The following is a 22230-nucleotide window of genomic DNA, read 5'->3' as shown; positions in this document are numbered from 1 at the left end:
GTATTTGTGGGATACATGTGATATTTCAGTATATGCATACAATGTGTAATGATCAAATCAGGGTAATTGGGCTATCCATCACCTCAAACATTTATCATTTATTTGTGTGGAAAACACTCCAAATGGTCTCTTCTGGCTATTTTGTTTTTCTTTTCTTTCTTTCTTTTTTTTTTTTTTGTTGAGATGAAGTCTCTCTATATTGCCCAAGCTGGTCTTGAACTCCTAAGCTCAAGTGATCCTCCCACCTCGGCCTCCCAAAGTGCTGGGATTACAGGCATGAGCCACCACACCCACCCTCTTCTAGGTGTTTTGAAATGTACAATAAATTATTAATAATCACACTCACCCTACTGTGCTGTTGAACACTAGAATTTAGTGTTCAATTCAACCTGTGTCACCCAGGCTGGAGTTGCAGTGGTGTGATCTTGGTTCACTGCAACCTCTGCCTCCTGCCTCAGCCTCCCAAGTAGCTGGGATTACAGGCACCTGCCATTATGCCCAGCTAATTTTTATATTTTTAGTAGAGAGGGGTTTCACCATGTTAGCCAGGCTGGTCTCAAACTCTTAACCTCAAGCGATCCGCCCGCCTTGCCTCCCAAAGTGCTGGGATTACAGGCATAAGCCACTGCACCCAGTCAAGATTTTATTTTTGGAGACAGGGATTCGCTGTGTTGTCCATGCTGGAGTCCAGTGACATGGCTCACCGCAGCCTCAACCTCCAGGCTCAAGAGATTCTCCCACCCCAGCCTACTGAGTGGCTGTCACATGCCTGGCAAAGTTTTGTTTTTGTTTTTGTAAAGATGGGGGTCTCACTATGTTGCCCAAGCTGGCAGACTTCTCATAACTAAGCAGGATAGGGCTTAAACTAAACTGCTTTCTCCTACCTGTTACTCTAAAATACTGAAGACACCTGGGGTTAGAGTATGAATAATGATTTTGCTAGTTTTGTATTAATAATATCTAAGTTTAAAATATAATGAGAGAATAAGAATAGCAATTACCTTTGCTAAAGTTGATACAGAATGCACTTTCTTCTTATTGTTTACAATACTGTCAACCATGTCAGCTACTGATAGTCCAACAGACCAGGATCTTTGACTTTTTACTCTAAGCAGTTCCATGGCTCTAGGTTACAAAAATATATGATCTCAGAAAATCCACAGAATATGCACATTTAGTTTAAATTCTGGTTAAGGTATTAATTAGATGTTTCTATGACAGAAACGAGTTATACAGCAATTGTTAGGGAAGTCTATAGATAATCTAATGTTTATTTAAACTTTTCTTAAGATGTTAGGCAGTGCAAAGAAAATACAGATGACCTAATAACATAAAAAATGTTCACTGCCATTGATATTTAACCAAATATGAATTAAAACAATAAATACCAATTTGCCTACTGATAACTGGCAAAAATTAAAAAGACTGATAATTAACTTGGAGAAAATATTAACAGGCATTCCCATAACTGCTGTTGAGAATGTAAAGTGATCTAACCTTTTAAGAAGAAGATTTGGTAACATCTGATCTAGAAATTCCTCTTCTAGGTATTTATCTTATAGCAGTATGCTCAAGAGTGCAAAGATGTACAAAATAAGCATGTCTGCATATTTGGAAACAACTCATCAAAAGAGGACTGGTTAAACAAATCACTACCATGTAGTACCATGTAGCTTTTGAGAAGAATAAGGTAGATTTACATGTACAATGTGCAAAAATGTCTGAGATTTATCATTAAGGAAAGAAATCAAGTTGCAGGATAGTTTGAATAACACAAGTCTATATTATTATACATTTGTAGAAGCATTGAAAAACAATTTTTTCTTTTTAGAGATAGGGTCTCTATGTTGCCCAAGCTGGTCTCAAACTCCTGGGCTCAACTGATCCTCCCATTTCAGCCTCCTGAGTAGAAAAAAATTTTTTGGGCATGTGGACACTAAGTTGTCAAAAATGGTTGTCTCTGAAAAATGGAATTACCTTAGCTTTTAAATTTCTTTTAATACTTTATAGATATCTGCAGTATTTGAAATTTTATAATAAGCATATTCTTTTGTAAATGATAAAAATATATAAACAGTTAAATTTTTTCCTTTTAAAAAGTATAAATGCAAGATTGTATAATCAGATTAGAATGAATTATACCATACACTAATCTTCTCAATAAAAAACAGAACACTTTTTCCAGTTGTTATATTCTAAAAGTCATAAGCTGATGGCTTTGAAAACTAAAAATGCCACCTCTCAGACTTCAGGAAAATGTTATTATGTGACAGTGAAACAACAAATGGCATGAATATAAATTCTGTGTAGAGTCCTGCCTAAGGGGTACAGACCCCTGGAAGGCCTCTGGATAAAAGCAAAAGATAAAAGGATCTGTGTGTTACACTTTTTGTTTGCCTGAACATATAATATGGCTTATCCATTCGCATTAGACTGATTTCCAGTTCTATTTGCATGTGATTAATAGATACTCATTTTTAAGTGGTGTGGACAAATTATCTTCTACATTAAGAAAATCGTTGGCTTGGCACAGTGGCTCACATCTGTAATCCCAGTACTTTGGGAGGCCAAGGCGGGTGGATCATGCGGTCAGGAGATTGGGACCATCCTGACCAACATGGTGAAACCCTGTCTCTACTAAAATACAAAAAATTAGCTGGGCGTGGTGGTGCACACCTGTAATTCCAGCTACTTGGGAGGCTGAGGCAGGAGAATCACTTGAACCCAGGAGGCGGAGGTTACAGTGAGCCGAGATTGCGCCACTGACTCCAGCCTGGTGACAGAGCGAGGCTCAGATGTTTAGATATAGAAGCAGTAAATCACTGTCTACAAATAAAGAACATGTTTTTCCCTTTAAATGTGAACTGTGTTATCTGAAAAAGCTTGCAAAGCACTCTTAGATCTACTTTCAGATAAGAAATCAAAGAATATAAGACAGTGCTCCTTTATACGTTTGTGTTTCCTAGTTTTGTTTTCAGAAGCCTGGTAAGTACATACTGTATAAATAGCTGTTAGCTATGAAGTACATGATTTTTCGTTGGATAAATGCAAATTTCCAGTCAGTGTTACCTGTTGGACAGCTGCACTTCAGAGGTATGACTCATTACTTCTTGGCCACTCCATGTGAGCACTAAAAATTAGATGAAGAATTAATTATGTTTTGCCAATGACTCTCTTTGGATTAAGATGTGATAACCGATCTTTTGCAGTCAAGGGTACCTGTGCTAATATTTATATAGAAGTTTTTTCATTTCTAGCAAGTTAGATTTTTCCACTGGATGACAATAAATGTGCTATACCACTAGCCCAAGGTGAAGAAAACTCTGAACTACAAAAAACATTATCCCCAAAGTCTACTTGCCGTCTCCTTACCTGTTCTCTCTCATCGGTAACAGTTCTGCAAGGGCCATTTTACTATCAAAGTAGAAATATATAAGCACTTGACATTTGTTCTGCTGAGAAATGCACTGAGACTAATTTCACCAGGTAAGGAATAATCTGATCACCTATTTTGGGCTAGAATTTCCATAGCTATTACAGAGGCAGAGAATCCTCTTCCTTTTTTTTTTTTTTTTTTTTTTTGAGATGGAGTCTTGCTCTGTCACCCAGGCTGAAGTGCAGTGGCACGATCTTGGCTCACTGCAACCTCTGCCTCCTGGGTTCAAGCGATTCTCACACCTCAGCCTCCTGAGTAGCTGGTGCATGCCACCACACCCTGCTAATTTTTGTGTGTGTGTTTTTAGTAGAGACGGGGTTTCACCATGTTGGCCAGGCTGGTCTTGAACTCCTAGACCTCGTAATCCACCTGCCTCAGCCTCCCAAAGTGCTGGGATTATAGGAGTGAGCCACCGCACCTGGCCCCAGGGTCCTGTTTTCTAAAAGAATCTTCCGGGTTACCCATTTCCTCTCACTACATCATTTATAAAAACAATTCAAAACTTCAAAGCTGTATACACAGACTGGAAATTTCTTTATATGTTTTTTTTTCTTTTTTCTTTTTTTTTCTGTTTGAGATGGACTAGATCTGTTACCTAGCCTGGCGTGCAGTGGTGTGATCTTAGCTCACTGCAACCTCTGACTCCCCGTTCAAGCAATTCTGCCTCAGCCTCCTGAGTAGCTGGGACTACAGGCACCCACCACCACACCTGGCTAATTTTTGTATTTTTAGTACAGATGGGGTTTCGCCATGTTAGCGAAACATGGCAGGTCTCGAACTCCTGACCTCAGGTGATCCACCCACCTCGACCTCCCAAAGTGATAGGATTACAGGTGTGAGCCACCATGCCCGGCCAGACTAGAAATTTATATCACACTTTAATATTATTATTATTATTATTAGATACACAGTCTTACTTTGTCACCTAGGGTGGAGTGCAGTGGCACACTCTTGGCTCACTACAACCTCTGCCTCCTGGGTTCAAGCAATTCCTCTACCTCAGCCTCCCAAGCAGCTGGGATTAGAGGTGCCTGCCACCACAGCAAGCTAATTTTTGTATTTTTAGTAGAAACAGGATTTCACCATGTTGGCCAGGCTGGTCTTGAACTCTTTACCTCAGGTGATCTGCCTTGGCCTCCCAAAGTGCTGGGATTACAGGCGTGAGCCACTGAGCCCAACCGAACTTTAATATTAAATTGAAATTGCCAGTAACATTCTGAAACCTTTTCAATATTCATCTGTTTCTCATCTGTATGAAGACATTCTTTGATACAAATCTGCACATATTTGAGTAGGCAAAACAAAAATACATGTGGCTATAGAATAATATGTTTTAAGATACAAGAATTCTAAACTACATTCAAAATTAGGCCACTTAGTCATGTGTCAGCAACAAAGGACCCCATATGTATCCAGATGCCTCCCTTCCTCAAACTGATTATGAGCTCCCAGAGTGCAGGGACCATGTATTCTTCTTTTGTGTCCTCTTGTACATTTTTTTTTTTTTTTTGGAGATGGAGTCTCACTGTTACCCAGGATGGAATGCAGTGGCACCATCTCAGCTCACTGCAATCTCCGCCTCCGAGGTTCAGGCGATTCTCTTGCCTCAGCCTTACAAGTAACTGGGATCACAGATGTGTGCCTCAGACTCCCAAGTAGCTGGGATTACAGGTGTGCACCCCCACGCCCGGCTAATTTTATATTTTTAGTAGAGATGGGTTTTTACCATGTTGGGCAGGCTAGTCTCGAACTCCTGACCTCAAGTGATCCACCCGCCTTGGCCTCCCAAAGCGCTGGGATTACAGGCGTGAGCCACCACGGCTGGCCCCTCTTGCACGTATTCTTTACCATGGTGTTGGGTACACAGAAGAAAATACAAAACCTCTCGCACAATTCATAATTATATTTGGTAAGAAAGGGGAAAACATACTTGCCATAGTTAAGTTGAAAAACAGAAAAGTTTTAAATTTTTTTTTTTTTAAGATAGTCTCGCTCTGTTGCCCAGGCTGGAGTGCAGTGGTGTGATCTTGGCTCACTGCAACCCCTACCTCCCAGGTTCAAACAATTCTCCTGCCTCAGCCTCCCAAGTAGCTGGGACTATAGGTGCCTGCCACCACGCCTGCCTAATTTTTGGTATTTTTAGTAGAGATGGGGTTTCACCATGTTGGCCAGGCTGGTCTCGATCTCCTGACCTTGTGATCCACCCACCTCAGCCTCTCAAAGTGCTGGGATTACAGGCGTGCACCACCACACCCAGCCAAAAGGTTTTATATAAGAAAAAAACACAAAACCATGAACTGTTTTATGAAAAATATAAATACATGTGGACAAATTAAGGGATTTTTAACAATGTTTTACTTAGATAGAAGGGTGATAGGTGGATTACTTTCTTTAAACATTAGCCTGAGTGTTTTGAAAAATGTGTTTTGGCATATATGTTTTACTTAGATAGAAGGGAAATAGGTAGATTACTTTAAAAATTTGTTACATTATTTGTATGAACTTACTTAACTTGGAAACTTAAGGAAGGCTTCCTGGGAGAGGTGGCACTCAAGCCCAATCCTAAAGGATAAGCAGGAGTTAGCCAAGTGAACGAGTTCAGGTAAAGGAAGCAGCAGTTCCTAAGGTAAGGAGGCATGAGAGTGCATGAACCATTCAGTCAACTGCAAGTCAACCATCTGACTAGCATAGAATGCCTGGGAGAATGGGAGAAGATGAAGCAGGAAATAGATCTAAAGGTCCTGTATGTCATGTGATTCCTCCCTAGGCTGTAGCTGTCGCTTGTCTCTGAAATACCTGAAGAGAATATTTTATTTACACAACTGCTACTCTTATATCTGTTTCCAAATCCTAATGTTGCTTTACTTCAAAGAGTATTTTTATATGTCTTTCTGCCAATTTTCTATTCATCACTGTCTTGCCAATCACTGTAATAATAGCTACCATTTGCTGTGTGTTTGCTCTGTGCCAGATACTGTACTAAATGCTCTAGATAAATTATCTTAAGTGACAGCAAGGAAGAGCACAGCTTCAGAGTCAGATTAGGGTTCAAATCTCAGTTCTGCCCTTCACAGATATGTAACCTTGGGCAAATTACTTATCTCATTGAGCCTTAAGTTTCCTCATGTATAAATCTGGATAACCACCACTCCTGCACAGAGAGTTTATAAAATTTAAATGAGATATGCAAAATATTTAATACACATAGTAGGCACAATAAAAAGTAATTATAATTGCAATTACTGTGATGGTATCACTTATACAAAAGTCCAACCAGTTGGTATCTGTACATGAAACCAGCAGAGGGAGCTTCTAATCCATTTCTGACACCAGGGCCAAAGTAAATATACCTATCCATGGATATAACTAGCTCTTCAAGAAGAGTAGAAGACAGAATAAAAAGTGATCACATGGTACCTCTAGAAGGCAGACAGGGAGATGGACTGGGGAGGAGTAAATAGTTAACTTCAGTATTTTTTTTTTTTTTTTTTGAGACGGAGTCTCGCTCTGTCGCCCAGGCTGGAGTGCAATGGCCGGCTCTCAGCTCACTGCAAACTCCACGTCCCGGGATCACGCCATACTCCTGCCTCAGCCTCCCGAGTAGCTGGGACTACAGGCGCCTGCCACCTCGCCCGGCTAGATTTTTGTATTTTTTAGTAGAGACGGTGTTTCACCGTGTTAGCCAGGATGGTCTCGATCTCCTGACCTCGTGATCCACCCACCTCGGCCTCCCAAAGTGCTGGGATTACAGGCTTGAGCCACCACGCCCGGCCTTAACTTCAGTATTGGTAATGTTCTTAATTGAGTATGGATTCATCAGTGCTCAGTTATGTTTTAACACTAGCATTATGTGTGTCAAATATTACATAATACTACATTTATGCAATCTCACTTTGCATGCACCTACATCTCTCTATTTCTAGTTCCAATTTGAGACCTCAAGACAGAATTACTACATCTCTTCCCTGTGGTTTTATTCTACTTCTCTTGGACCTCTCTCAGAGTATGTCAATACAGCCTTCCAGCCATTTCCAGTATTAGACTCAAAGTTTCCTAAAGACAAGGTCAGGTTCTTACACATCTATATAGTTCTAACAGCAGTCAACACAGTGTTTATTGAGCAAAGCAGGTGGTCAATAAATGTTTCTGAAAATAAATTCCTATATTTGGGATGAAAGGTCATTTAATCAAACACAAACTGCTTTTTGGTAGGTTTTAAATTGTTCCTCTTTGAAGAGCTCACAATAACTTCTACTAGATTGTTTTCTTCCTTTACCCAAATATACTAGGTTAGGGTAGGTGATATATTTATCACGTCACATCAGCCTGTATTTTCTCTTTATGAGACTTGAGAAATTAATACAACCATATTTCATACATTCTCACTCATCCAATATTTATTGTATATCAACTATTCCTCAAAACTTGTACAGTAGAGAGGCTGGTTAAATAAATTATGGTATATCCAGTAGTTAAAAAGAATGAATGAGCTCTATGTTACTGTGCAATCATTCCACAATCATATTGGTAAGTAAAAGGGCAAGGTGAAGAATGATGTATGATGTCTATTTCACATATGTGCTTGTCTATACATAGAATATTTCTGGAAGATTATAAAAGAGACTGATAACTGTGATTGTCCCTAGGGAGAAGGATTGAGTGTCTGGCATCTAAGGGAGACTTTTCACTGCATATCTTTTTGTACTTATTTTTACAGTGTGAATGTACTACTTTTTCAACTAAAAGAACTTAATAATTTGCACTCTAAATAAGGAGAAGGTCACACACAAATCAGATAAGAACAAGCAGCAGGACAACAAAAGAAACATGATGAGACAATAGGTAGTTTATTACCTTATAGACTGAAATAGCTTTAGCTCAAAGGAGTGAAGAAATCACTGTGAAGTGATGTGATCAGGAAAAAACCTTTATTGTATAAGGGGTGCTTGACTTAGACCTTGAAAGATATCAATAAGATGGCCGAGAAGGCGAAGGAATTATGAGGTAAAAAAAGTGGGTAAATGTCCCTGTGGCAAAGCTGTGGGGTAGGCCTGGGAGACAAAAGACCCGGGTGCTAGTCCTTTGACCCTAAAAGCTGTAGGCTTCCAGGCAGGTCACTTTTACAATGCCTACATTCACTGGCTCCCTAAAACAAAATGTCCCTTCCAGCTCTCTCGTAACATGGCTATCTCCCAAACTATAATTGGGAGGAAAGATTAGGGTTATATTTTCGGGGTCCCTGAGTGCCAAGCAATGCAATTTAATGGTTTGGTCAGAGGAAGCCTCTGAAAGCTTCTGAAAATAACAACATGTTCTAGGAAGATTGAATTAATATGTGAGAGCACACAATAAACACTCTGTAAGTTTTGACTAATACTATTAATTTCACATCATTTATAGGGTAGACTAGAGGGGAAGATGTGAGATGTGCAATAACCAGGCAAGCAAGAGATCAACATGGACCAGAGGGTTTGGTCTATGTTGGGTTTTGAGTTTGATCGAACCCCTAGACATTCATTACTTGAATACATTTGCTCCAAGTTCTTGCTTGCTACCATTTTCCAGGGTCCTGTTGATTAGCGTGTAGTGTCAGGGAGCATTTGGAGCCTCAGAAGCATTTTCGCTCAGTCACACTGTCAGGTTTTTTAAGGGTTTATTTTATAGGCTGACTCATTCTAGCACTGAGCTTTCTAGTAGCCAGTGCAGATTTTTACAGATTTAAGATACTGTTTTATTTTATTAAAATGCTTTTCTTTTCTTTTTTTTTTTTGAGACGGAGTCTCGCTCTGTCGCCCAGGCTGGAGTGCAGTGGCCAGATCTCAGCTCACTGCAAGCTCCACCTCCCGGGTTTACGCCATTCTCCTGCCTCAGCCTCCCGAGTAGCTGGGACTACAGGCGCCCGCCACCTTGCCCGGCTAGTTTTTTGTATTTTTTAGTGGAGACGGGGTTTCAACATGTTAGCCAGGATGGTCTCAATCTGCTGACCTCGTGATCCGCCCGTCTCGGCCTCCCAAAGTGCTGGGATTACAGGCTTGAGCCACCGATTAAAATGCTTTTCTTAAAAATTACATAAATACTACATATTTTTACTACACAGAAAACTACAAATTTTTAAGTTACCGCTAACCTAGATATCATCAATGTTAATATTTTATTTTAATGGCATCAAAGTATAGATGACACTTTAAATTCCAAGGAAATAGTTTTCAGAAGGTGATTTGCTTTGTGGAAATATGGTCTGACATCTATTTAACTTTTTAATGTGCATTAAAGTAAAAAACGAACTCTCAAAGTAAATTATCACCTCCTCACAGGCAGAGAGGTTCTTTTTGTTTCTTTTCTTTTTTTTTGAGATGAAGTCTCGCTCTGTCACCCAGGCTGGAGTGCAGTGGCATAATCTTGGCTCACTGCAACCTCCGCCTCCCAGGTTCCAGCGATTCTCCTGCCTCAGCCTCCCGAGTAGCTGGGACTACAGGCACGCACTGCCATGCCTGGCTAATTTTTGTATTTTTAGTAGAGATGGGGTTTCTCCATGTTGGCCTGGATGCTCCTGATCTCCTGAGCTTGTGATCCATCCACCTCAGCCTCCCAAAGTGCTGGGATTACAGGCGTGAGCCACCACACCCAGCCCAGAGAGGTTATTTTCTGTATCATGCTCTACCTTGCAGCACTTACATGCTGAGTGAAATTAATAGTAAAGTACTTCAAATGATGAAGTAATGACTAACTTCCCCCAAATCACTTTCCAACTCTTCGATCGAGTATTCACAGATCTTCAAAATGTAATTTCAATTAGATTTATCTGGTTGAAACTTTCTGCAACAAGTAGTCCACATTTTTTATCCCATGAATATGCCATACTTAACTTTCTGCTTTTGCCTAATTCTGATTTCCCATTCCTAGAATGTTTTTTCTACTCTTCACTATCTATTAAAATCCTATTCATTCATCCAAACTCCAGTTCAAACTCCAAATGGCCTTTATAGAATTTTCTCTAGTAATTTCAGCCCATGTTAAATGCTCACTCATAAGTATCCAAGCACTGTAAGTGTATAGTACTCACTTTGGTACTTACTCAAATAGTATACTGTATCTTTATTGTACTCATATACTTAAATGAACAAAATCAGGGTAAAAAGCACTTTAATCACTGACTAACCTGGCTTTATAGCAAGAGAGAAACAATAAAGGAGTAAGGGAAGAGATTCTTAAGTCAAATAAGGAAAGCATTCCTTTGAAATAGGAAAAGGAGCTTTCCAATACAGGAAACTGAATGCCTTTTGTGGGAAAGAGCAAGTGGTTGGAGAAAAAGGCCATAGGGATAAACAATGAGTGAAAATTATGTTCAAACAGCAGCAGACAGGAGGCATGTATCTAGGGAGAAGGTCTGAACTTGGGAAAGGTAAGCAAGGTTGAAGGGTGGGGAGAGTAAAGGGAGAGTTCTATAGGTGCTTTAAAGTTTATTTAAATGTTTCTTTCTGGAAAATTAAAGTTTTAAATTAATCCTGGACTCTGAAATTCAATTAAAAAATAAAATATCCTACTAAGTGGTCTTGTCTAACTTTAAATTTACTGAAAAGCAATTACAATCAGAATGACACATATGAGGAATTTATTCACAATATAGGGCCTGGTATACAGAAGGCACACTCAAATGTGGAACAAAGCCAATTAAGCCCACAATTCTGGGGTCCTCAGATATATGTGAATGCCACAACCACTGGCAATTTTGGTTATAACTAATAATAACGTACTTCTTTTTTTAGCAATGGGGTCTCACCCTGTCACCCAGGCTTGAATGCAGTGGTGCAATCATGGCTCACTGCAGCCTTGACCTCCTGGGCTTAAGGGATCCTCCCACTCAGTCTCCCGAGCCGCTGGGACTACAGGTATGCACTACCGTGTCTGGCTAATTTTTTATATCATTTTGTAGAGATGGGGTCTTGTTATGTTGCCCAAGCTGGTCTTGAAGTCCTGGCTTCAAGCAATCCTGCCTTGACCTCCCAAAGTGTTGGAATTACAGGCGTGAGCCACCACACCCAGCCTAAAAATGTCCTTCTTACCTTTGTCTTCTCCTTGCTCGCCAATAACCCATACTTCTTTGCCTGAAGTCTGTGCCTTCAAAACATTTGTAATAATATACTGTAATCTCTGTGAATCCAGATTACATCCAATTCCAATCACTCGATTTGCAGGAAATGCACTCAGTTTCCATGTCACATAGGTCATGATTTCCACTAAATATTCCATACAAAGTAAAAAATGTAAAGGTTAAAAAATATATACTTCTAGCCTAGCTCACAAAATATTTATTATTTTAGTAACTATATTAGGTCCTCAATGTACTGCAGCATTATATATATGTACATATATATATATATATAGCTGGGACTATAGGCACGTGCCACCACGCCTAGTTAATTTTTGTATTTTTAGTAGAGACAGGGTTTCACCATGTTGGCCAGGATGGTCTCGATCTCTTGACCTCGTGATCCACTTGCCTTGGCCTCCCAAAGTGCTGGGATTATAGGCGTGAGCCACCGTGCCTGGCCCATAACATATTTTTAATATACATTAGAAACACTAACAAGGTTTCAACAAGATAACATTTTACTGTGTGTGTGTGGGGGGCGGGGGGGGGCGGTGGGTGGGTGTGTGTGTGCGCTTTTTTTGAGACGGAGCATTGCTCTGTCCCCCAGGCTGGAGTGCAGTGGCACGATCTGGGCTCACTGCAACCTCTGCCTCCCAGGTTCGAGGGATTCTCCTACCTCAGTCTCCCTAGTAGCTGGGATTACAGGCGTGCACCACCACACCCGGCTACTTTTTGTATTTTTAGTAGAGACGGGTTTTCACCATGATGACCAGGCTGGTCTCGAACTCCTGACCTCGGGTGATCCACCTGCCTCAGCCTCCCAAAGTGCTGGGATTACAGACGTGAGCCACTGTGTCTGGCCAAATTTTATTGTTAAATATATAATTGTCAGGGGTAGAAAATAGATAATTCCTAGAACAGTTAAGTGAGGATAAAAACTGGTACAAAAAACCAAAAAATAATTTCTTCTTATTGATTTGAGTTTTCTTTTACATCTATCTTAAACTGAATTTATCTTTTTTTTTGAGACGGAGTCTTGCTCTGTTGCCCAGGCTGGAGTGCAGTGGCACGATCTTGGCTCACTGCAAGCTCCGCCTCCCAGGTTCATGCCATTCTCCTGTCTCAGCCTCCCAAGTAGATGGGACTACAGGTGCCTGCCACCACGCCCGGCTAATTTTTTGTATTTTTAGTAGAGATGGGGTCTCACCATGTTAGCCAGGATGGTCTCAATCTCCTGACCTCGTGATCCACCTGCCTCGGCCTCCCAAATTGCTGGGATTACAGGTGTGAGCCACTGCGCCCAGCCTAACTGAATTTCTATCTTTAAATTAAAATACTGATTCATATGCCACCTGGATTCAGTGTAGCATTATAAATGAAAACACAACTACTTTTTTCTTACATTCCAAAAGGATGTCAAGAATTAAAGAGATCAATGTCACTCAACAAATTACTACAAAAAAAAAAGTGAAATGCGTACAATACCCCTACATTGGGAACATTTAAAAAAAATCTGTTCACCAATTTGAGTCCAGTACAAACTAACTCTTTGAAAACATTTCTATTTTTGAGTATGACAATTCCAAAACAACCTGCAAAATACAAAATGTTAAAAACGTACTCTGGCATGCTAACATTTTTGACACTTCAGAATTAACAAAATATGCATATAAGTCATTGCATTTTTCTCTTGGGAGTTTAAACATCTTCTCACTGAGGAAGGTATGGCTTAAAACCTAGAACATAATATCATATTTCATTAAAAAATTGTATGCTGGAACCTTCTAGATCATGTTAGTCATAACAAGTAACTGGTTGCCAGAATACTACACTGTTTATTATATAGGCAATTTTGCTGAATATTCTAGCCGTCTCTTTATAATTTAAAGGTTTTGTTTGTTTTTTGGTTTTTGTTTTTTGAGGCAGAGTCTCGCTCTGTTGGCCAGCTGGGGTGCAGTGACGCCATCTCGGCCTCACTGCAACCACCACCTCCTGGGTTCAAGCAATTCTCCCGCCTCAGCCTCCCAAGTAGCTGGGATTACAGGCGCCCGCCACCATGCCTGGCTAACTTTTGTATTTTTGGTAGAGACGGGGTTTCACCATGTTGGCCAGGCTGGTCTCGAACTCCTGACCTCAGGTGATCCGCCCGCCTCAGACTCCCAAAGTGTTGGGATTACAGGTATGAGTCACTGTGCCTGGCCCTAAAGTTTTATGGTTTTTATCAATAATGGCAATTCTACTGATGCACTTGACCATCAACTTAATTTAAAATAAAGCATTTTACCTGGTTGAGATGCAATGAGCAGGACACTGTGTTGACTATAATGTCCCAGAGCTGGGACAAGGGCTCTGAACATATCCACATTGCTCTGTACCACATCAAGGTAGGACTGAGAACTACCCAAGGAGTTGACTGTGAAGATCACCACCTTGGAATGAGCAGAGGCAGACAAATCTAGTGAATGAAAAGAAACAGTCTGAGCTGAAGATACAAGATTTAATCAAGTTCTAGTTCACAATTAAAAGGTTGTTCTTTTCAACAGAGAATTTTTAGGCATGCCTCCCCATAAATCAACCCCATATCCACAAAAGCATACAAAATGCAGAGGTTTGCCTCCAAATAGAGGGTTAAGAGTAAGTGTTGGCTGGGTGTGGTGGCTCAGGCCTGTAATCCCAGCACTTTGGCAGGCTGAGACTGGTGGATCACTTGAGGCCAGGAGTTTGAGACCAGCCTGGCTAACATGACGAAACCCCATCTTTACTAAAAATACAAAAATTAGCCAGGCATGGTGGTGTGTGACTGTATTGTCTCAGCTACTCAGGAGGCTGAGGCAGAGATTCGGTTGAGCCCGGGAGGCGGAGGTTCAGTGAGCTGAGATCTCGCCATTGCACTCCAGAGTCTTACGACAGAGTGAGACTCTGTCTCAATAAAAAAGAGTAAGAGTGTATCCCAATGGGGGAAGATAGCAATAGTAATAAACAAAATAAATTATGGGATCTAAAACCTACAAACAGGAACTGAGTTTTTTATATAAGTTACAATTTTAAGGGAAAATATATATTATGCTATAGGCAAAATGAACCTAAAATCAATTACACCATCGTTTCCTAAACTGTGAGTTTAGGCGCCCTAAAGCTCCTTGAAAGAAACTCGGAGGCCATTAGGGAGGAGTGGAAATAAGTAGGAAGAAGTCTGGTAAGCACAGCTCTAGGCCACTTACTTTGGCCTATCCAAGCAGAGTAGTGCTGCTTTTTAAAAATCTGTTTTACTTATCAAGGATTCTACTCTAAAGAGTGGTTTAAAAATCTCTAAATTAAATATCTTGGCTTTTCTTTTTTTTTTTCTTTTTTTTTTTTTTTAATAAAGAGACAAGGTCTCACTATATTGCCCAGGCTGGACTCAAACTCCTGGGCTCAAGTAATCCTCCTGCTTCCGCCTCCTGAGAAGCTGAGACTTTACCGCACCTGCCTCATTTGTAAATATTGACTTTTCTTATACTGAAGGTACTTGGGTAACTACCACTTTCAATGGGAACTACAGGTAATCAACTGTTATGACTTAGGAAAAGCTAGTCTATGGAGTTCACTCTGACTCCAGAGCACCTTTGACCCTCCATCACATGTTATGCTGTTACAACTATATTACTCACCATTGCACAGTGTGTTTTACAGTAAGTACATGCCCAAACTGTGGCCAGATCTTACCAACATCAGAAATAAGAGAACCATAATAAAGTAATTAGAATGGCATCAGTCCAGTCAACATTTACAAATGAATATTAGCCTCTCAGGGAGACAGCAGACTCCATTGTTTATATTCTTAATTAAGCCCCTAAGGCAATCTTTCTTCTTTTTTATGAAATGGAGTTTTGCTCTTGTTGCCCCAGGCTGGAGTCCAATGGCACGATCTCGGCTCACCACAACCTCTGCCTCCCAGGTTCAAGAGATTCTCCTGCCTCAGCCTCCCAAGTAGCTGGGATTACAGGTATGTGTCACCATGCCCAGCTGATTTTGTATTTTTAGTAGAGGTGGGGTTTCTCCATGTTGGTGAGTCTGGTCTCGAACTCCTGACCTCAGGTGATCCACCCACCTCAGCCTCCCAAAGTGCTGGGATTACAGGCATGAGCCACCACACCCGGCTAAGGCCATCTTTCTGAACAAGTTTCAGAAGGAAACATTTGTGCAATGTGTCCACTGGAGATGCATTATCTAATTTTACTTCCTATTCTGATACAGTTGTAGTGATGGCAGATCTAAACACTAAGTCCTATATTTTAATTATGGTTCTTCATGAGTCCTCTTAAGTAATTCCAATGTTGTAGGGTTCACAGTGGATACCTGGTGATGAGTCAAAACCTCAAAAATTAGAAGACATTAGAGCTGGAAGGGATACACTTAACAATTCCATATGTGTCAAACACTGTTCTAACAGTTCTCCATATATTTATTTGCTTAATCTAATCAACAATACACAATGGAGTATTTTACAGATGAGAAATCTGAGGCACAGAGAAGTTAAATAACCTGCTCAAAGTCATAGAGCTGAAGTGTAGAGCCAGAGGTTAAGCCCATGCAGTCTGACTTCAAAGTGCTACTAAACACTATGCTACATTTAGAAACTTACTACTACACCCTCATAAGGATGAGGAAATTGTTATGTGGAGAGGTTAGGTGGTCTGTCCATATTATGAAATATCAGTGGACAGTTCAATTTATAACTCTACAATCTGGCCACAGGCTATCGTGATTTCTTTTCTTTGCTCCTTTAGCTTCCTCATCTTCAAGGTTGACTTAGGAGTAAACATAGTAGTGGCTGCCTCATGTGACTGCTTTTCTTTTTTTGTTTTGTTTTGTTTTTTGTTTTATTTTTTTGAGACAGGGTCTCACTCTGTTGCCCAGGCTGGCATGTAGTGGTGTACAATCCCGGCTCACTGTAACCTCTGCCTCCCGGTTTCAAGCGATTCTCCTGCCTCAGCCTCCCTAGTAGCTGGGATCACAGGTTCCCGCCACTGCGCCCGGCTAATTTTTGTATTTTTAGTAAAGACAGAGTTCCACCATGTTGACCAGGCTGGTCTCGAACTCCTCACCTCAGGTGATCTGCCTGCCTTGGCCTCCCAAAGTGCTGGAATTGCAGGCATGAGCCACTGTACCCGGCCCCTAATATGATTTCAAAAGTACAAGAAAGGTTTCCTACTCCAAAAGATTTTCCCATCAAGCTCTCAGGCCTTTAAATCAATTCCTTTATTTTTTATTTATTTACTTTGTTTTGTTTTTGTTTTTTTGAGAGGGAGTCTCGCTCTGTCTCCCAGACTGGAGTGCAGTGGCCCGATCTTGGCTCACTGCAAGCTCCGCCTCCTGGGTTCAGGCCATTCTGCCTCAGTCTCCTGAGTAGCTGGGACTACAAGTGCCCACCACCACACAGGGCTAAATTTATGTTTTTATTTTTAGTAGAGACGGGGTTTCATCGTGTTAGCCAGGATGGTCTCGATCTCCTGACCTCATGATCCACCCGCCTTGGCCTCCCAAAGTGCTGGGATTACAGGTGTGAGCCACCACGCCTGGCCTTAATTTTTTTTTTTTTTGAGATGGAGTTTCACTCTTGTCACCCAGGCTGGAGTACAATGGTGCCATCTTGGCTCACTGCAACCTCTGCCCAGGTTCAAGTGATTCTCCTGCCTCAGCCTCCCGAGTAGCTGGGATTACAGGTGTCCATCACCATGCCCAGCTAATTTTTGGATTTTTAGTAGAGACAGGGTCTCACCATGTTGGCCAGGCTGGTCTCGAACTCCTGACCTCAGGTGATCCAACTGCCTCGGCCTCCCAAAGTCCTGGAATTACAGGCGTGAGCCACTGTGCCCGGCCTCCTTTGAGTTTAAAAGCCAGTATTTCTTTCAAAGTTTTCTTTTAGACATGGGGTCTTGCTATGTTGCCCAGGCTGGACCCTGGGCTCAAATAATCCTTCAGCCTCAGCCTGCCAAGTAGGAGGTACTATATAGGTGTATGCCACAGCACCCAGCTCAGTATTTCTTTAAATTCTCCTACATAAACCTGTGATGCAGGCTGAATTGGTCTATATTCATTCCCTAGAAAATTTACCTAATTTTCCTGATACTGGCTTTTGCTCAAATTCTCACTGCACTTACCACATGTTTGACAAACATCTGCTTAACTGTCTAGATCAAACATATTATGAGCTCTAGGGGAGCAGGGGTTATTTGTTTCTTACTCATCTTTCCACCTCCAAGATCTAGTCGCATAGCAATTAGAACATTTCCCCCAACTTTCTGCCAGTCCAAATCTCCCCAATCCCAAAAGAACCAGCAACTATCTCAATCCTAATCAGCTGAGAGCAATCTCTGTCTCTACCCAACTTCGAGTCCTCCCTGTCTGGACCACTCTCTTGGCATTAATCACATAGTGTCTCCTCACTCTCTTGTCATGAATGACTGTTTACATATTGCATGTGTTTTTTTTATCTGAACTTTAAGCTGCTTCTGACCAAGTAGAGTCTTCCATTTCTATCAATCCCTTGCAGCAGTTCTTAAATGCTAGGCTAGGTGCCTAAGCATAACCTGGGAAGCTTAATAAAAATGCAGATTAGCCCATGTTCTGAAGATTTTACTTAAATATATAAGGGGAAATAGCTTCCAGGAATGCAAACCCCCAGATGATTCTGATGCACAGCCAGGTTTGGTTAGCATTGCTCCACAGACAACTAAGTTCCTTGTACCTAGCACTCAAAATCTTTGTCTGACTCTTCAAGTCTTCCCTTACAAGTTGATGATTTAATAAGGGAAGAAGATTATAAAGAGAATTAGAAAGAACTTTAAGCATGATTATACAAAGCTATAAATTACAAGGTTAAGGATCAGGATAGGACAGGCGCGGTGGCTCATGCCTGTAATCCCAGCACTTTGGGAGGCCGAGGTGGGTGGATCATGAGGTCAGGAGTTCCTGGCCAACATGGTGAAACCCCGTCTCTACTAAAAATACAAAAAAATTAGCAGGGTATGGTGGCACACGCCTGTAATCTCAGTTACTCAGGAGGCTGAAGCTAGAGAATCGCTTGAACCTGGGAGGCGGAGGTTGTAGTAAGCTGAGATGGCGCCACTGCACCCCAGCCTGGGTGACCAAGTGAGACTCCGTCACAAAAAAAAAAAAAAAAAAAAAAAAAAGCATCAGGATAAAAATTCATTTGACAATAATGAATTCAACAAACCCCTACTAAGGTCCTGTTATGTCCCAGGTAATATGTTAGGCCCTAAGAAAACAAAAGTGAACATGATATTGTCCCTACTCTATATATCACACAACGTAGTACAAGGGTTAGTAAGGAGAGCTTCAAAATGAGACTGCCTGGTTCAAATATGAGCTGTCTCACTTAGACTTAGCATAATGGTAAAGTTTCTTCCCATGCCAAGAACTCGGTCAGCATCTGTGTTATAAGGACACAAGCCTCTCACCTCTTTCCCATTTCTATAGGTAGCCCAGAAAAAACTATATCCTTCCTGCTAAGCCAAGGTCTACAACCTAAACCAAAGGCTGGTCACAGTTATACTAAGGGATGATCAAATCAAGTATGTCAAAACACCCAGTAAATAATATTTCATGCTTTAATATACTACTGTTCTCAGATGAGGCTAACGTTATGATGAATGAAATATGAACTCATTTTAAAACAGTGCTGATTATTTAAAATACTGAAAGACCAGGTAACTCTGTATCAAATAATGATGTGTAAATACTGTGGAGAGCTATTGAAATATTCTAGCTACTCTATCAGTCTGAATATACTGAAGACACTACACATATTTTCATTTATCTGGTATATCATTAAACCATTCTCACAGTACTAAAAATTATTGAACATACTCTTTTCAAATTATTTTTTAATATGACCCAAAATTTTAGAAATTTGTGTTCTCTCATACTAATGATAATGACCATTAGTCTAGAAAACTGTGCTAAGATGAGAGCTATTAAAAATCTTCCTGAAGGCTGGGTGTGGTGGCTCACGCCTATAATCCCAGCATTTTGGGAGGCCAAGGTAGGTGGATCACTTGAGGCCAGGAGTTTGAAACCAGCCTGGACAACATGGTGAAACCCCATCTCTACTAAAAATACAAAAATTAGCCAGGTGTGGTGGTGTGCACCTGTAATCCCAGCTACTCAGGAGGCCGAGGCAGGAGAATCACTTGAACCCAGGAGGCGGAGGTGGCAGTGAACTGAGATTGCACCACTGCACTCCAGCCTGAGCAACAGAGCAAGACTGTCTCAAAAAATAAAAATAAAAATAAAAAAATTAGGCTGGGTGTGGTGGCTCACGCCTGTAATCACAGCACTTTGGGAGGCTGAGGTGGGCGGATCACCTGAGGTCGGGAGTTCAAGACTAGCCTGACCCACATGGTGAAACCCCGTCTCTACTAAAAATGCAAAATTAGCCAGGCATGGTGGTGCATGCCTGTAATCCCAGCTACTCGGGAGGCTGAGGCAGCAGAATCGCTTGAACCTGGGAGGCGGAGGTTGCAGTGAGCTGAGATCACGCCATTGCACTCCAGTCTGGTGACAGAGTGAGACTCTGTCTCAGAAAAAGAAAAAAAAGGTTGGTCAGGCATGGTGGGGCATACGTATAGTCCCAGCTACTCAGGAGGCTGAAGCAGGAAAATCCCTTGAACCCGGGAGGTGGAGGTTGCAGCGAGCTATCATCTTGCCACTACATTCCAGCTTGGACAACAGAGTGAGCCTCCATCTCAAAAAAAAAAAAAAAAAAAAAATCCTATGTTCTTTTGGAGGGGAAAATCCCAATGAATGAATTCATAGTAACTTTGGGCATTATGTTTCAGTCAATGAATAGACTGAAATGGTGAAATGTGTAGATTTTTAAAGTGTTAAACAGGGATACTCATATTTAAACAATGTAGGAAATCACTGCTCAGTTCAGGCGCATGGTTTAATCATTACTGCTGCAGTGAGCTGGGTTTTGGAGTTCTATAAAGAATGCTGAGGCCGGGCGCAGTGGCTCACGGCTGTAATCCCAACACTTTGGGAGGCTGAGGCGGGCGCATCACCTGAGGTCAGCAGTGAGCCAAGATTGCGCCAGTGCACTCCGCCTGGGTGACAGAGCAAGACTCTGTCTCAAAAAAAAAAAAAAAAAAAAAAAAAAAAGAATGCTGAGACTATCAAAGATTTACTATATGTAGTAAACTAAGGCCATGAACTTGATATGTTATGCCTATCTTTAGAAAGGGTTGTCTACAAAATAAATGGTAGGTCTATTGATAAAATTTCACAGTAAGAGAAAAAAAATGATACAATACAAATTGCAGACATCAACACTAGGAGCATAAAGAATAATGAGTGATCTGGCAAAAGGGTTACTCTTGAAGGTTTCCTAGGGAGAAGGTGACTCAGGCTATAAGGAACTAAGAAGAGCAGTAAGACAGGCAAGTTGAGGCTAATGAGAGACTTATTTACCTGGATTAAGCGGAAGGGAGGAAAGCTGATGATGAAATCAATGATTCTCAAATTCAACACAGTGAACTTCAAACTTCTTCTTAAGAGGCAGGATCTCACTATGCTGCCTAGGCTGGTTTTGAACTAATGGGCTTAAATGATTCTCCAGCCCCAGCCTCTGGAGTAGCTGAGAGTAGAGGCACACATCACAGTGCCCAGCTCATGAACTGTGTTACGAGAGATGTTTTATATCATAACCCGATACACAAGATATGTGTAGGGATATATGTAAACGCCACAAAAACACTGCAAAAAACACCTTTACCATACATGCTGACATTTTTTCTATCAGTTCATTTTTTATAAAATGCTGCTCATAATCCATCCACTATCCTAATTTCACAATCTACTATTGTATCACTACTCACAATTTGAAAAATATTGCTTTTAATGAATATAAAAATTACTTGAGAAACCTGTCTAACATGTAGATTCCCAGGTTTGACCTCTAGAAATTCAAGATCTGTAGGCTTGGGGAAGAAGCTAGAGATCTATAATTTTAACAAGCACCTCAGGTGATTCTGATACAAGTGATCAAGCCAACGGCACGGTGGCTCATACCTGTAATCCCAGCACTTTGGGAGGCCTGAGGCAGGTGGATCACCTGAGGTCAGGAGTTCGAGACAACATGGCGAAATCCCATCTCTACTGAAATACAAAAATTAGCTGGGTGTGGTGGTGCACACCTGTAATCCAAGCTACTTGGGAAGCTGAAGCAGGAGAATCACTTGAACCCAGGAGGTGGAGGTTGCAGTGAGTTGAGATTGCGCCATTGCACTCCAGCCTGGGTGACAAGAGTGAAACTCCGTCTCAAGAAAAAAAAAAAAAAAATTAGCTGGGTGTGGTGGCACACACCTGTAATCCCAGGTACTCAGGAGGCTGGGGCACAAGGATCGCTTGAACCTGGGAGGCAGAGGTTGCAGTGAACCGAGATCATGCCACTGCACTCCAGCCTGGTTGACAGAGTGATTGTCTCAAAAAAAAATAAAAAATAAAAAAGTGATCAACCCAAAAACCGTGTCTTAAGAACCACTGTCTATTGAACTAATTTTATTTTGCTCCATTATATCAACAATGACTTAGTTTTTCTTTACAATTATTTTTCTCTATACACACACACACCTACCTGCACACACAAACATTTACACTTGTATATGCACAGGCTATTTCTAGAATGAATCATAAGAAA

General features: G+C 41.1%; 1 protein-coding gene across 14 annotated transcripts in view; it reads right to left on the bottom strand.

The window, feature by feature from the left end:
• The window catches only part of UEVLD (UEV and lactate/malate dehyrogenase domains), a 70459-nt gene that overhangs the window by 3583 nt on the left and 44646 nt on the right, over positions 1 to 22230 (bottom strand). For 10 of the 14 annotated variants that reach the window (XM_028833564.2, XM_028833565.2, XM_015114660.3 and 7 more), the window contains 4 exons: positions 13813 to 13983; positions 11500 to 11673; positions 3070 to 3130; positions 1002 to 1125 (listed from right to left, as the gene is read on the bottom strand). In XM_028833564.2, the coding sequence (XP_028689397.1) occupies positions 1002 to 1125; positions 3070 to 3130; positions 11500 to 11673; positions 13813 to 13983 (530 nt within the window). The remainder of the gene's footprint in view (positions 1 to 1001; positions 1126 to 3069; positions 3131 to 11499; positions 11674 to 13812; positions 13984 to 22230) is intronic. The other 4 variants (XM_028833566.2, XM_015114663.3, XM_015114664.3 and 1 more) reach the window with 1 other exon arrangement.

Source organism: Macaca mulatta, chromosome 14, assembly GCF_049350105.2.
Source record: "Macaca mulatta isolate MMU2019108-1 chromosome 14, T2T-MMU8v2.0, whole genome shotgun sequence".
NCBI classification, from domain to species: domain Eukaryota; kingdom Metazoa; phylum Chordata; class Mammalia; order Primates; family Cercopithecidae; genus Macaca; species Macaca mulatta.
The sequence above is the reverse complement of the archived record's forward strand: the minus strand, read 5'-3'. Positions and strand labels throughout refer to the sequence as shown.